Consider the following 12800-nt stretch of genomic DNA (forward strand, 5'->3'; position numbering starts at 1 on the left):
AGTATTGAATTGAAGGGAGTCTCTCTATGCCAGAAAAAAGATAGTAAGATTCTGTAAATTTATATGCCACTGAATGTAATTATCTATTCTGAACATAGCCAAAAAGTACAGTTTTGTACCCTACATATAAATAGATGTTCTGGAGGATTCCCTTTGCTGCCTGACAATTGGGTATAGTCCGCGGTCCGTCCCCAGTGTTGGAGTATAAGGCGAGAGTGGAAAGGCCGGTGTGACTGACTTAGCGCCGATGCGGGTACTAATGCATGACGTCGTCATTCCTCGATCTTTTTCTTTCCCAGATGTCCAGAAGACCCCCACCCAAAAGATTCCAAAAACAACCTGCACCAAAAACATGTAAAATATATACATATATATATACAAAAATATATAACAAAAAAACAGCTACAAAAATATGACCTACACAAGGGGAAGGAGGAGGACCAAATTGTGGAGGAGGAAGGAGGAATGTGAGATTGGATCTTAGTAAAAAGTCCTCGAGAACATCTTCAACTGCTGCATGTCTTCAGTCTGACAATTGGGTAGAATCCCAGTAGGACAGGTGGAAATCCCAAAATTATAAAGTAGCAGGAGCTGAAAGTATGCCTTGTAAAACAGGCTGTGCAAAAACAGCTCTTAAAAACAGCCATGAGCAACCAGTGCTCTAGTCTAGAAGTATGCAGGTGATAATAGCAAGAAAGAACTCAATATCACTGCTGCTTCCATAGCCAGAATTTTTGAATATCCTTAGTGGCCCCCTGTTGAGTGGCAGACAGCCAGCCTGAGTGGGACAAAAGGGGAATATGATGATGGGATGCTCTGCATGGCCATAGAAAAATAAAATAAGAAACAAAAGCCAAATGACACAGGCTTTAGTTTGTTTTTGACACAAAAACAAAAAAAACAAGTAAAAAAAAAAAGCTGAGACTGCCTAAAACTATGCCTCTTGTGGGTCTGTATACGAATAAAAATGAATAAAATCTGTAACCATCTAAGTGCAAAAAGGGCAAAAAAAGCAGCTTGAGGATAATTTGGTTTGCAATAGGAAAATGAATCCAAAGCTTTAAAGAACACTAGAATTCACTAACCCTGATGATAGTTATAGTCTGCCCTTAAATTAAATGTCTGGGGCTGCAACTCTAACATGGCTCTCAGAGAGTACTCCTGCACAGAAAGAACACCCACTTGACCGTCTTCAATTCAGCAGTAAAACAGTCTGCCAAAGCAAATATAAGCAGTTCAGTTTCCAACACCAAGAATTCCAACTGTAGCAGGAGTCAGAGATCCAGGTGGGGTCAGGGCTTGCCCGCCCAGAAAGGTAGGTTGAAGGGTCTTATGCTTGAACAAGGGTCTGAAACAAAAGAAACAAAAGGAAAAAAGGATCAATAAATCAATGCGGAAAGAAAATGAAATTGCTGCAGCATGAATCTTTATGGAAGAGAAAAACCACATTCCAATAGAACCTCTAGAGAAAATTTTGAACTGGAATTCAAGAAATAAGAATCTCTTATCTCTTTAACTCTCCAAATCTCTAGTACCCTCTCTTCCATTTGTCCTCCACACAATCCTAATCTAATTGCTAAGACCCTTCCATGCTCTAGCTTCTCAAGCTTAAAAGCCATCAGAGCTGGGAGATTGAGATGAGCAAGCTGCTAGATAACATGACTTCTTGAGATGAATAATAGATGACTGAGGAGAGGGATGACGATCCTTCTTTGTGAACAGATCCTTAGAAGTGGAATTCCTGCCATGGAAGGCAGAACTGGGCTGGAGTAAAAATTAAAAGCCCAGTCTGTCAGGCCAATCTAATAGTATCAAAATCCTGAAGAGAGGTGAGGTCCTGAGCTTAGTAAGACCTTTGGGTTTGATGGGCATCCAGGGATCCAAGCTTTGTGGGTTTTCATGAAGAAAGCCAGGTGGCAGCCACTGGTGCAATTCAGTTTATGAGAACTGGTTGTGTAGTGGACTACCCCAGCTGGCTGTGTAGTGGAGAAAGCGAACAGACATATGTCTCCAGTTCCCCATGAAGATCATGATTTCTCTGCTTATGTGCTATCCTTTTCCATTCTGTGCTCATCCAGAAACCTTGGGCTAAGACCAGTGCTAAAGGAGGATCCTGCTCCCTAGCAAAATACCTGCTTGCTGCATAGAGGATAAGAAAAGCAGGCTTTGAAGCATTGATGTACCACATGACAGTGTCCCACAAAATCAAGAATGTACACCTGCTGTGTTGTTGGTTATGAGTCACATGACCAGTTGTGTTGTTATCAACTGATAATTCAACCTGCCCTGGGAATGCTGCACTCAGCAAGAAGCAGTTGTCTTGTATCCACTTCCTTCCCAGATGAGCTCCCCTCCTTGTTGATATGTAGATGCTGTAGTCTCCTCTCTGACTCTCCTCTGCCCTCCTTGATTAGAATCATTCCTTTAGGTGTGTCGGTCAGGCATCTGTCGTTAATTCTGATGAAGGTGCGATTCTACAAGAATGAGAAAGTCCCCCCTTGTATTTTGAACATCCCATACATTTTTTGAGAATGCTTTTTCCTGCAATATTTGAGCATGAGGCACGAATGTCAAATCTTGGCAGTGATGTATTGCCATCCCCATGGGATAATGCCTTACAGTGATCCTCCCTTATTGAATTTGGCATTAGGAAATGTGACAGATTCTTTGAACCTCTGAACTTGACCAAAAAGCCTGCTGCTTTGTTGCAGACAGTTCGGAAGGACATAAGGGTTGATCTTTTTGAGTCACGAATTTGGAAAGTCCATTCCGGCTGCTAACTAAAGATATCCTGGGCTACAAGGCTTCAGATGCTAGAAGCCATGTCTTTTCTTGAGATTCCAGTTGACAGTTAGTTCGCAAGTAGAAATATTGAAGGCATCTATAGCCCCAAGTAAGAGTATATTGATGCTGTAGAGTAGGTGAATGAAGGGTGAGCAGTAGTCAGGCATAAGCAAAGAAGAATAAATAAGAAAATTAAGAAAAGGCCGCAGTTAGAACTGGTCACTGGGGCCAGAACAGCACCAGGCAGAGATAAGTTTCTTCAGTAGAAAAGCCAAAACAGTGATCCTTGCCCAGCAGGATAGACAGTTGCGTCAACGTGTTGAACTTTGAACTTGGGAATGTGGGTGTTGAGAGGTGGCTCAGGAAAATCCATTCCAGTCAGGGATCCTTGCCCAGCATAAAACACATTGGAAAATCGAAGCCTAAATGACTTAGGAAGTGGCTGAGAAAGTGTTGAGGATAAATAAATCCCTATTGAACCCGGGTCTGTTTCCCTTCTTTTTTACTAAAGCGAGGAACATCATAAAATCCTTGAAAGGGGCATTGTGTGGAAATAAAATCTGTACTCTTGTGAATGATAAATCCTGTTGTAGCCCTGTCTCTTTGATTAAATTTAGTGTTTGCCTTGAAAAGAGACAATCTTCGTGATGAAAGGCATCCACTTGAAGATCTGTCTTGGGCGAATTAAAGTTGGCCATGCCAAAAAGAGATTAAGGACTGACCCTAGAACTCCAGACTTGTCTGAGCAGGTGAACTGTCTGCAAGGAAGCCTAAACCAGACCTTGAGCCCTGCCCCTACCCTCACCCCTGCCTACCCTAGACTGCAGAACCATAAGCTATCAGATAGCAGGCTCCCTTCTCTTACTGACTGCTACCACTTCGTCCCCTCCTCCTGGGTCTGCAAAACCATAAGCAGTATATCCACACCCTTTGTCCTCCCTTTTCTATATAAAACTTGGGCTGCCACACAAAAAATCTTTAACAGTCTGCATGGGCTGCAATCCTGGTCATCACATTTTAAGACTTCTTCCAGCAGGCAACCATTCAACAAAACAAGAGAACATAAAAGAGCACACAAAATCCTGGTCTTGACATGCATCAACAAATTCTGAAAAACGCACAACCATTCAGGACACCTGAACAGAATCAAAAATAGCAACACAGCCACCCTTCAGGAACACTCCACCATCTGACTCAAAAGAATGCTTGTGAACTTGTTCAATCCGGATGAAATTGCACCATATTAAAGCGCAATCTACCCTGGTGACCCAGCGCCATATTTAGATTTACCTTTACCCAGATAATTCTGATATTCAGCATATGAGAGAGACAATTCGTTTACCCCATGGCCGTGGAAGAAGTATATACTTTATTAAGTTTCTAATTCCAAGCCCTTGGCTCTTTACAAGAAGGTACGAGGGCAGACCTATAAGAAGCTCAGGCGCTTTAACACACTAGGAGAGGGCAGGAGCAGTCAATTCAGGGAAGCTAAACAAATAAACATGAGGCACCTGACCAGGGGGAAGCCTATCTGGGCTAAACAGGAGCCCAGGGCACACAATCCCTAGGTTCAGAGGAAACTCTACTGGGGGCACTACCTCCTCATTCAGCAAAGGAGCTGGAGGAAGTGCTGAGAAGCTCTCAATGAAAAAAAGCTCTCAAGGAGTGTTCTGTTTCTGAAATCAAAATCAGCCTGAGCAGGAAAGGTGCTCAAGAACTTGGAGTAGAAGTCTGACAAAGTGGAAAATCCTCTGAAGGGAGAAGTCCCTGTGAAGGAATCAAAGACGTCAGAATCATCAAAAAATCTCAACTCATGTTCAATCAAATCTTATGCCATCTAAGTTTGTGAACCTCTAATCAAAGTAATCTTCCACTAAGGCCTCTATTAGCAGGTGGGGAGCTAGAACCCTCTAAAAGCTCAATCAGCAGAAGGAGAACTAGGCCATTTGTGGAGATGGGCAGAAAGAAGCAAGAACACCCCCTGCAGAAGCTGAACTTCCTGAGGAGGAGAAAAGAAGCTTTGGCAAAAGAGGTAAAGCCTGGAGGCTCCTGAGAAGTAGCTGGCTGTACCTGCCTCTTCCTCCTCTGACCCTAAGAAGGCACCTCCTGGCTGCAATGAGTATCACCTCCTTAGGATATACCTGACTCCTTTGTAAACCCCCCAGCCCTGCCACTCTAGGCTATGATTAGAGCGGCATCATCCTGCTGAGGCGTAGCATCTGAAGACTCCTAACAATCTCCTTGCTCTTGTTAAACCTAGCACACACAGCATCAAGCGGCGCGGAAGGAACTCTTAGTCCTAAGCTCAGCAACCAACCACCAACCTAGCACAATCCGGCCTCCCCTCTTAGCCCATCAAACATTGGAAATCAAGAACAAATAATACTTGCAACAGCTACAAAAATGCTGCTTCAACAAAACCGAGCCTATAAAAGACCTTATAAAATAATGGGTCTGGAAATCTCTTACTGGCGTCAAATACAAACTCATACAACCGGTTATCAAAATTTGGGAACAGAGGCTGCAAAATTGTTACGCCCGCCTTAGGACCTTGACCGGTCATCTTAGCAAAGAACTTGATGGGGAGTGAAGTCCAGTCAATGTTTTCAGTGCAGCAGCTCCACCTGTGTGTCATACATGGTATTGCTGTCAGGGAGTCAGGTCTGACATACAAGTGGAGTTGCATGGCCATGAAACTGTGTAGCGCAGAGTGGCATGTCTATCATAAATACATTCTACCTACCAAAATGAGCAACAGGCTTGCAGAGCCATTAGTCTATCAGGGAATTAAATCTATTTTTTGAAAACAAAACACTGAGAGCCATCCTCTCAAGAGTCTGGGAATGGCTCACACAATATCAAACCATGCATCTGCGTAAGCCCTGGCTTTCCCTTACAACTCTAAAAGCCTTCAGTACAGCTCCAACTGTTTATGGAACTTAATAATGCAAACACAGTCTGGCTTATCATCAAGTACTCTCTGCATTACTTAATCCAAAATGCAGGTTACCTTTCTAAGTTCATTCAGTTCAATCAACAATTTTAATTCGATCACTTATCCAGTTGATGACGAATACAAATAAACAAACTTTACTGTTGACTATCATTTTGATGATTCACATACCTGCAGTTTACCTCTCTAACAGAGACCATACTATTCTAGAAAACAATTTATTGGATCGATATACCTATGTTGTTCTACTGTATGTCAAGCATTACACACTTAATAGGAATCTCATCCTGTTCAATTTCTCTTTCATTTTTATTTGAAAACAAAAGCATTTAGTTAGTTACTGATTTATTGTCTAATTTACTAAGCAACTGATTAACTGTACTGCATTCTTATGTCACTTTGTGTATTGAACTCTGCTGTTAACTCCAGAAAACATGCTCATCGACCACAAGCCGTTTGCCCACCCAAATATATCAACATGCAGGATCACTTGACTCAGAACCAGGAAGTATCTGCAGTTGCTTAACATATAGGAAAGACGGACACAAGTTTATTAACCTTAATAAATACAGTTTCAGTGATGAAACTAAAGTAAAAACTACATATTTTAAAATCAGAAAGCCCAGTTCACAAGATACAAGCATAGCTATTGCAAAAATTAACATTAAGAAAAACACCTTTGCACTTGATCTTTAAGCTTTGATAGCTGGTTGGTTGTTATAGTCTAGGCAGGATATAAATGATGCAGCTTAGGCTACTGCAGTACTGATCAAATTAGATGGATAACAATAAGTTCAGGTCTGACATTAATGCGAATGATCCCCTAATACAAAGGGAAAATGCAGTTGTGCAAGAACTTACCATAACAATAGATGTCCTACTGATCACTGTTGAAGCATTCCAAACTGATGGGTTACTGCCACTAATATCCAGCCGGGGTACCAAGGCCTAAACCTTCCATAAGCCATACGTCCAACTTACAACCTCAGCCCATGAGTGTAGGAATACATAAGCAGACATAGGGACATAAATCCTCACACTATCTCCAAGCAAGCAGCTAGACGACATCTGTGAAGAAAGTAATCAGCTAGGAAAAGAGAGAAACAGAAGAAAAGAAGAGTCCACCTCAGTCCTCAAGGCTACTAGATAGGGCATCAGAATAATGAGGAAAGAAAGATAAAAAGAAGAGGGAAGGTAAGTGGAAAGGAATACTATCATAGGAGTTTACTAGGCTATTTACCTAGAGGTCATTTCAACCCTAGCCATTTCAACCCAATGCAATACCATAGATACATTAGTCAATATCCAGGATTGCATTACATGAAAGAAACAAACAGTCTGATTTACACACAAACTTATTCTTGTCAACTTGAGCTGTGTGCACATATTTTGGGAATGCAAAATGCTTTTAAACTTAGAAGTTTAAAACTGCTGTTTGACTGCATTGCTTTTTTGGTTTCAGCTTTCTACATTTAAGGAAAAAAAAGGAAAACTTTTTGGAGTCTGCCTTGTTCCCTATCTGCAGTGGTGTTAAGCAGTTTCTATCTGCTTATGTACCCCTGTGCTCATGGGCTGAGGTCATACATCACACATATGGCTTATGCAAGGTTCAGGCTTTTGGTACCCCAGTCAGACATCAGTGGTGGTAACCAATCTGCCTGGAATACTGCAACAGTGATTTCAGTCGGGACATCTTGTCTATCTTTATCACTATAAGGGTAAAATGGCTAAACTTTTCAATTTTCTCCAACCCTAAGCTTAAGCTTAGCATTAACTACTAATGCATGCACCCAGATTTTCCTGGTTACAGTGTAAAGGAAAAAGGATGCAGAGTCAGACATGCAACTCTTTGGATCTTCTCTTAAAGGAGTCAAAACTTAAAGAGATAGATCTGCCATCTTACTGTTGCCAGATTAAACAATGCACAAAGGTCAACACCAAGTTTTGTACTGATGGTCAAAATACAAGCAGTGGAAATGGATATGTCTTGCAGTGGCATTTAAAAGAAAGATGTCTGCCCCCCCCCCCCCCAAAAAAAAAGTGACAGATATACAAGAATATTTACAAATGAAAAATCTGAGAAAAAATGCACAAAAATATAGATCAGTAAAGGATATTACCATGCTCTGTTCCATAACATGAATGAACTTAAGACATGGTAGCGGTGGCATACCTATTATATTACACTGGCTCATATGTCAGATGACGTGACAAGGTGATAGCAGGTAAAACTTCTGAAATCAAATGTCAGTGCTGACTACTTGTGGCTCGGAATGTTTTCCATATTTTGTATTTCTTGTAAAAGAAATTCTGATGGAGGATAAGTTATGATGACCACGCTTTACGTTTGGCAATAACTACTTAATCTCTCTGAGAATAATTTCAGAAACACTTCTCAGCCATAGTTCAGCAATTTTGAATTCAAAGCAAATAAATGCTGCATGCTGCAACTTACATTACCTTGAGTTAAAGAAGAAGAACTAAGAGACTCCAATTTGGAAGACAGGAGTTGAGAGCTATCCAGTGGAACACTAAGCAAAGATGCTTCATCCTGAAAGTTAGATTCTGCATTTTCAGATGTGGAGATGGCTGGTTGAGGAGATGACTCCACAGTCTCTTCTATTCCACTAAAGTTGTTGGCATCACTATAGGTAAAGGTTTTAAAGTCTAAAAATGAACAACACTGCTTTAATAAAAGTCGCGTGAAAAATTTTCAAAGGTAAACAGTCAAAAATTATTATTAAGAAACTGGCTTTGCATGGTTTCTGGTAAAGGATACTATTACAAGTTTTCTTATTCATAAATGAGACAGACATTTGTTGTATAGGAAAATATTTCCATGTCATTTAATTTACATTCAATGTTTCAAAAAGCAAAGCAGAACAATCAACTCATCTTTTGTGATGGGTGTATTTTTTTTTTCCAGTGGTAAGCTTCCTTGCAATCCTGGACTTAATACACTCAAGTTTTGAGATCAATGAACCTCATAGGAAGCAGCAAACCTCTTAGCAGATCTTTATATCTGACTGCTGTAGATACAATGAGATGCAAACCTTTAAAATCTGGTTTCACTGTCTAATAATTTTGCACTGCTGTATATCTGAAACAAGTTCTACTGTACACCACTGTCTGATTCCATTTAGTTTGAAAATTCTACACCCAGAAAGCAGCGTACCATAATGGGCAGAATACACCAGATCAGAGAGCTAATATTAAAATAAACATAAATAATACAAAATGACAGATACATTAAATCCTTTCTTTCAATATTATAAAATAAGCTTCCAAATGCAATCAGGAGTCAGTCATTAATGTGCATTTAAAGTAATATTGATATGTTTACTTACCATAAAAACAGCTATAAGAAGAAATGTCAGTCCTTCTGAAACCAAGCACTGATGCTCAGGCATTGGAATAATCTGAAAGATGCAACTTTTTAGGAAACCAGGAAGCCATCCTCTTCCGACATGTACCATGCTTGCTACACTTCCAGTTCTTGTTGTACTTACCTTAGTGAAGAAGAGAACAGAAACACCAGAAAGGAAAACAGACTCCAGATCAGACACATTAAAGGAGAGAGGTGAGGAATGGAAGACAGGAAAATGACAGAAGATGGGACTACTTCTTCTTACAGATCAACTGTTATCTTAAGTATGTACCTTTACCATCTGACAAGAGGTCATCTGTAACCAAAACTTCAGAAAACCTAGCTAATTCTATTGAATTACTTCCTTCATGAGAATAAATCAAGGACAGCAGTGGTCCCAAAAGAAAACATGGACCTGGAAATGACACCCATCTTGTAGTGCTTCACAAAGGTGTTGAAGGAAGACCAAGCTGTAGCAGATGAAGAAAGGACAAAGAAATTGTAATCACAGAGTTCCACTATGGACCCGAGGCACTATAAAGTGTAAACATACCATAACAGCAGATGTTCAAATGATCACTACTGCAGGCAATAGCATAAGCTGCATGGGTTATATCTCCCATATGATGTAACATTTGACCAACTTCTAAAGCTTTAGGGCACATACCACTTGCCTAAACCATTAGTTAGCACAAGATGACTAAAAGTCAGGTTTGGATGTCAAGGCTTTTTCAGAGATTTCACATTAACAGAGAGGAAGGCTAACCCCTAAGAGCACTGCAAGGAAAAGAACAAACATATGCCCATATCCTAGCATAAAAAATATACAAAAATAAGGAGGATGGAGGGAGGAGAGAGGCTTGAGAAGCAGTGATCATTTGAACATTTACTCTTCAGGTGAGTTTACTTACGTAACTGTACTATGTCCATCATGATCAGTATTGCAGTAGCCTAAGCTATATGGGTAGATTACCACAGCTTAAAAGAACTGGGAAGGTGTGGGGGGGGAAGGGTCCAGGAGCCCCTGAAGAAAGGTCATTTGAGAAGCCTGTTCTAGACATGGTGAAGGAATCTAGTTAACATTGCTTTGTAAATATATGCAACGACAAAGTTTCTGCATCTAGAAAACGTATAAAAGTCCAACCCTTTCCAAGCCATAGATGAAGCCAAGGCTCTGGCTGAGTGAATCTTAAACCTGCCTGGAATAGTTTTGTTGTGGTGGGAATAACAAAAGGTAATTGTCTGAAACAACCATTTGGAAATAGTCTACTGTTACACAAGCTGTCTCTTCATCTTACCTTCACACGAAATGAATAAATGATCAGAAGTTCTGAAAGATTGTGCTCTGTTCAAGACTGTACTTGAGTTATCTGTGGACATCCAAGGTATGAATTATCCTCTCTCCCTCATTTTTGGGTTCAGGAGCTAGATAGAATGGCTTAAAGTAAATTTGGATACAACTTTAGGTATAAAAGAAGGATTAGTTCTCAAAGAAACAATATCTTTATGAAGATGAGATAAGGTCAACCCACCATAAGGGCTTGCATCTCAGATACTCTTCTTGCAGAGGTCAGAGCAATCAGCAAAACTGTCTTTCTTGTTTAGAACCTCAAGTCAGCCACATATGCTGTCTCAAATGGAGCAAATGTTAAGTTCTCAAACAAAAAATTAAGATTCCCAAGGAGGACCCACTGATTTTTCTGGGAGGTTTCTTATGCAGCACTCCTTTCAAAAACATGTTCACATGAGATTACAATGAAAGAGGGAGATCATTGGGCAGACATGCGGAAATGGTTAAATTAACCTTGATAGAAGAGCAAGTCAGGCCACAGGATAGTAACTCACACAAACACGGCAAAACCAAAGAAACACTAGCCCTGAATGGGTGCTAGGTGCTTTGTTGGCACCACACAGAAAACCTTTTCCCATTAGTTTATATACAGATTTGCTTGTAGCAGGCTTTCTTGCCTCCATTAGTACCTGCTGCACATCCTCACAAAACAGATGTCTTAAATGCATTAAGACCATGTCATCCAGTCAGCTGTAGTTGTTTGGTGATGGGATGTGTCAAACACCCCTGATCTTGTGTGAGTAAATCCAATCTGTGAGGAAGCTTGTGGTAATTGCCCCGACCAATTCCAAAAGAAGGGAGAAAGTACAATTGTGTAAGAACTTACCATAACAGAAGATGTCCTACTGACCACTGTTAGTATTCTAATTCTACTATGTTATTTCAACAAGGTAACTTGACGTCCGGCATACCAAAACCTACCATATCCTCATATGTCCTGTAGATGACCTAAGCCCATGGGTGCAGGTATACATAAGTGGACACAGCAGCATAAGATCCTCAGACTATCTAAAGCAAGGAGTCCCTGGAAAAGTTTTAGTAATACAGCACAGAAAAAAACAAGATCAGCTAAAAGGAGGGGAGGAAGAACTGCTGCTCCCTCTGTCCATAGGTTGTGCAGAGCCAAGTACAACCAGAAAGGAGGAAGGAGGGAGGGATGCAATACTATTACAGTGATCAGCAGAACTTCTACTGTCAATGAAAGTTCTCACACAACTGTACTATGTCCTTCCTTAGATCACTTTTGCAATATTCCAATACTACTGGGTGATTCCCAAAGCTTAGAGGTTAGTTAAGGTGGATGGACTGGAAACAGAAGAGCTGTTTACCAATCCAAGAAGTACAGATCTGTCAAAAGAAGTCCTTGATCTAGAAAAGGCATCTACTCTGCAGTGTTTGTTGAAGGTTTGTACAGCGGATCAGGTGGCTTTGTCTAGATGGTTCTGGTGTCAACGCCCTTGAAGAAAGCTCCAGAGGTAGAAATTGCTCTTTTGTAGTGTGCCTTCACAGGTGAAGCAGAAGGATATGGACTTTTAGATCCAATTAGAAATTGTCTGCTTTGAGTCTGGATTGCTCAACTAGCCTTGTCCATTGTCCTAATGTCTTTAGTCTCATCAAGGTAGAATCTTAGTTGTCTGTGCATATCCAAGGAATGCAGAAGTATCTCACCTATGTTCTGTGGGTTTGGGTAGAAGGTAGGTAAATGTACTATATGACTGAGAACATTCACTGGCCACCTTGGGTTAGCCCTGAGATGGACTCTATCCTTATCAAAAATAAGAAAAAGAGGGATAGCCATAATGGCTTTAAGCTCAGAAACCTTTCTGGCAGAAGTAAGGGCCACCAGTAAAAAAAGAGGTTCCCAAGTACAAATTTTTAAGGACATGAAAGCCACTAGTTCAAAAAGTAGCAGAGTAAGATTTTTCAAAATGAAGTTAAGATCCCAGGGGTATAGAATATCCATTCTAGGTGGATTCAAGTGAAGGACACCCTTTATAAACTGTTTGACTTCAACTCTTGACAGCAATGGGGGGAATTAAGTGACATGCATGTTGAAATAGCAGACAAGTGTGCCAGTCTTTAGCAGCTCACAAAAGTAGGACAAAACTGTAATGACCTCCACCTGAAGGGGGTGTATTTCTTTTTATGACACTAGCTAGAAAATCTTTTCCATTTGGAAATGTAAAACTTTCTAGTGGTAGGCTGTCTTACCTACTGCAGCACATGAAGCACAATCTCAGAAAACTGGCGTCTAAAAGGGATTAAAATTCTGTCAACAACAGTGTCAGGCTAACAGCCTGTAAGTTGGGATGAAGGAGCGAGGCCTTTTTCTGTACAAGGCCACT

At 40.6% G+C, this 12800-nt stretch overlaps 1 protein-coding gene across 1 annotated transcript in view; it reads right to left on the minus strand.

Moving 5' to 3' along the window:
• The window catches only part of BAZ2A (bromodomain adjacent to zinc finger domain 2A), a 3667728-nt gene that overhangs the window by 3143002 nt on the left and 511926 nt on the right, over positions 1-12800 (minus strand). Inside the window, exon 5 of the mRNA XM_044083634.1 lies at positions 8198-8404. Within this exon, the coding sequence (XP_043939569.1) occupies positions 8198-8404 (207 nt within the window). The remainder of the gene's footprint in view (positions 1-8197; positions 8405-12800) is intronic.

Source organism: Protopterus annectens, chromosome 9.part0, assembly GCF_019279795.1.
Source record: "Protopterus annectens isolate FY-2018-M chromosome 9.part0, PAN1.0, whole genome shotgun sequence".
Taxonomy (NCBI): domain Eukaryota; kingdom Metazoa; phylum Chordata; order Ceratodontiformes; family Protopteridae; genus Protopterus; species Protopterus annectens.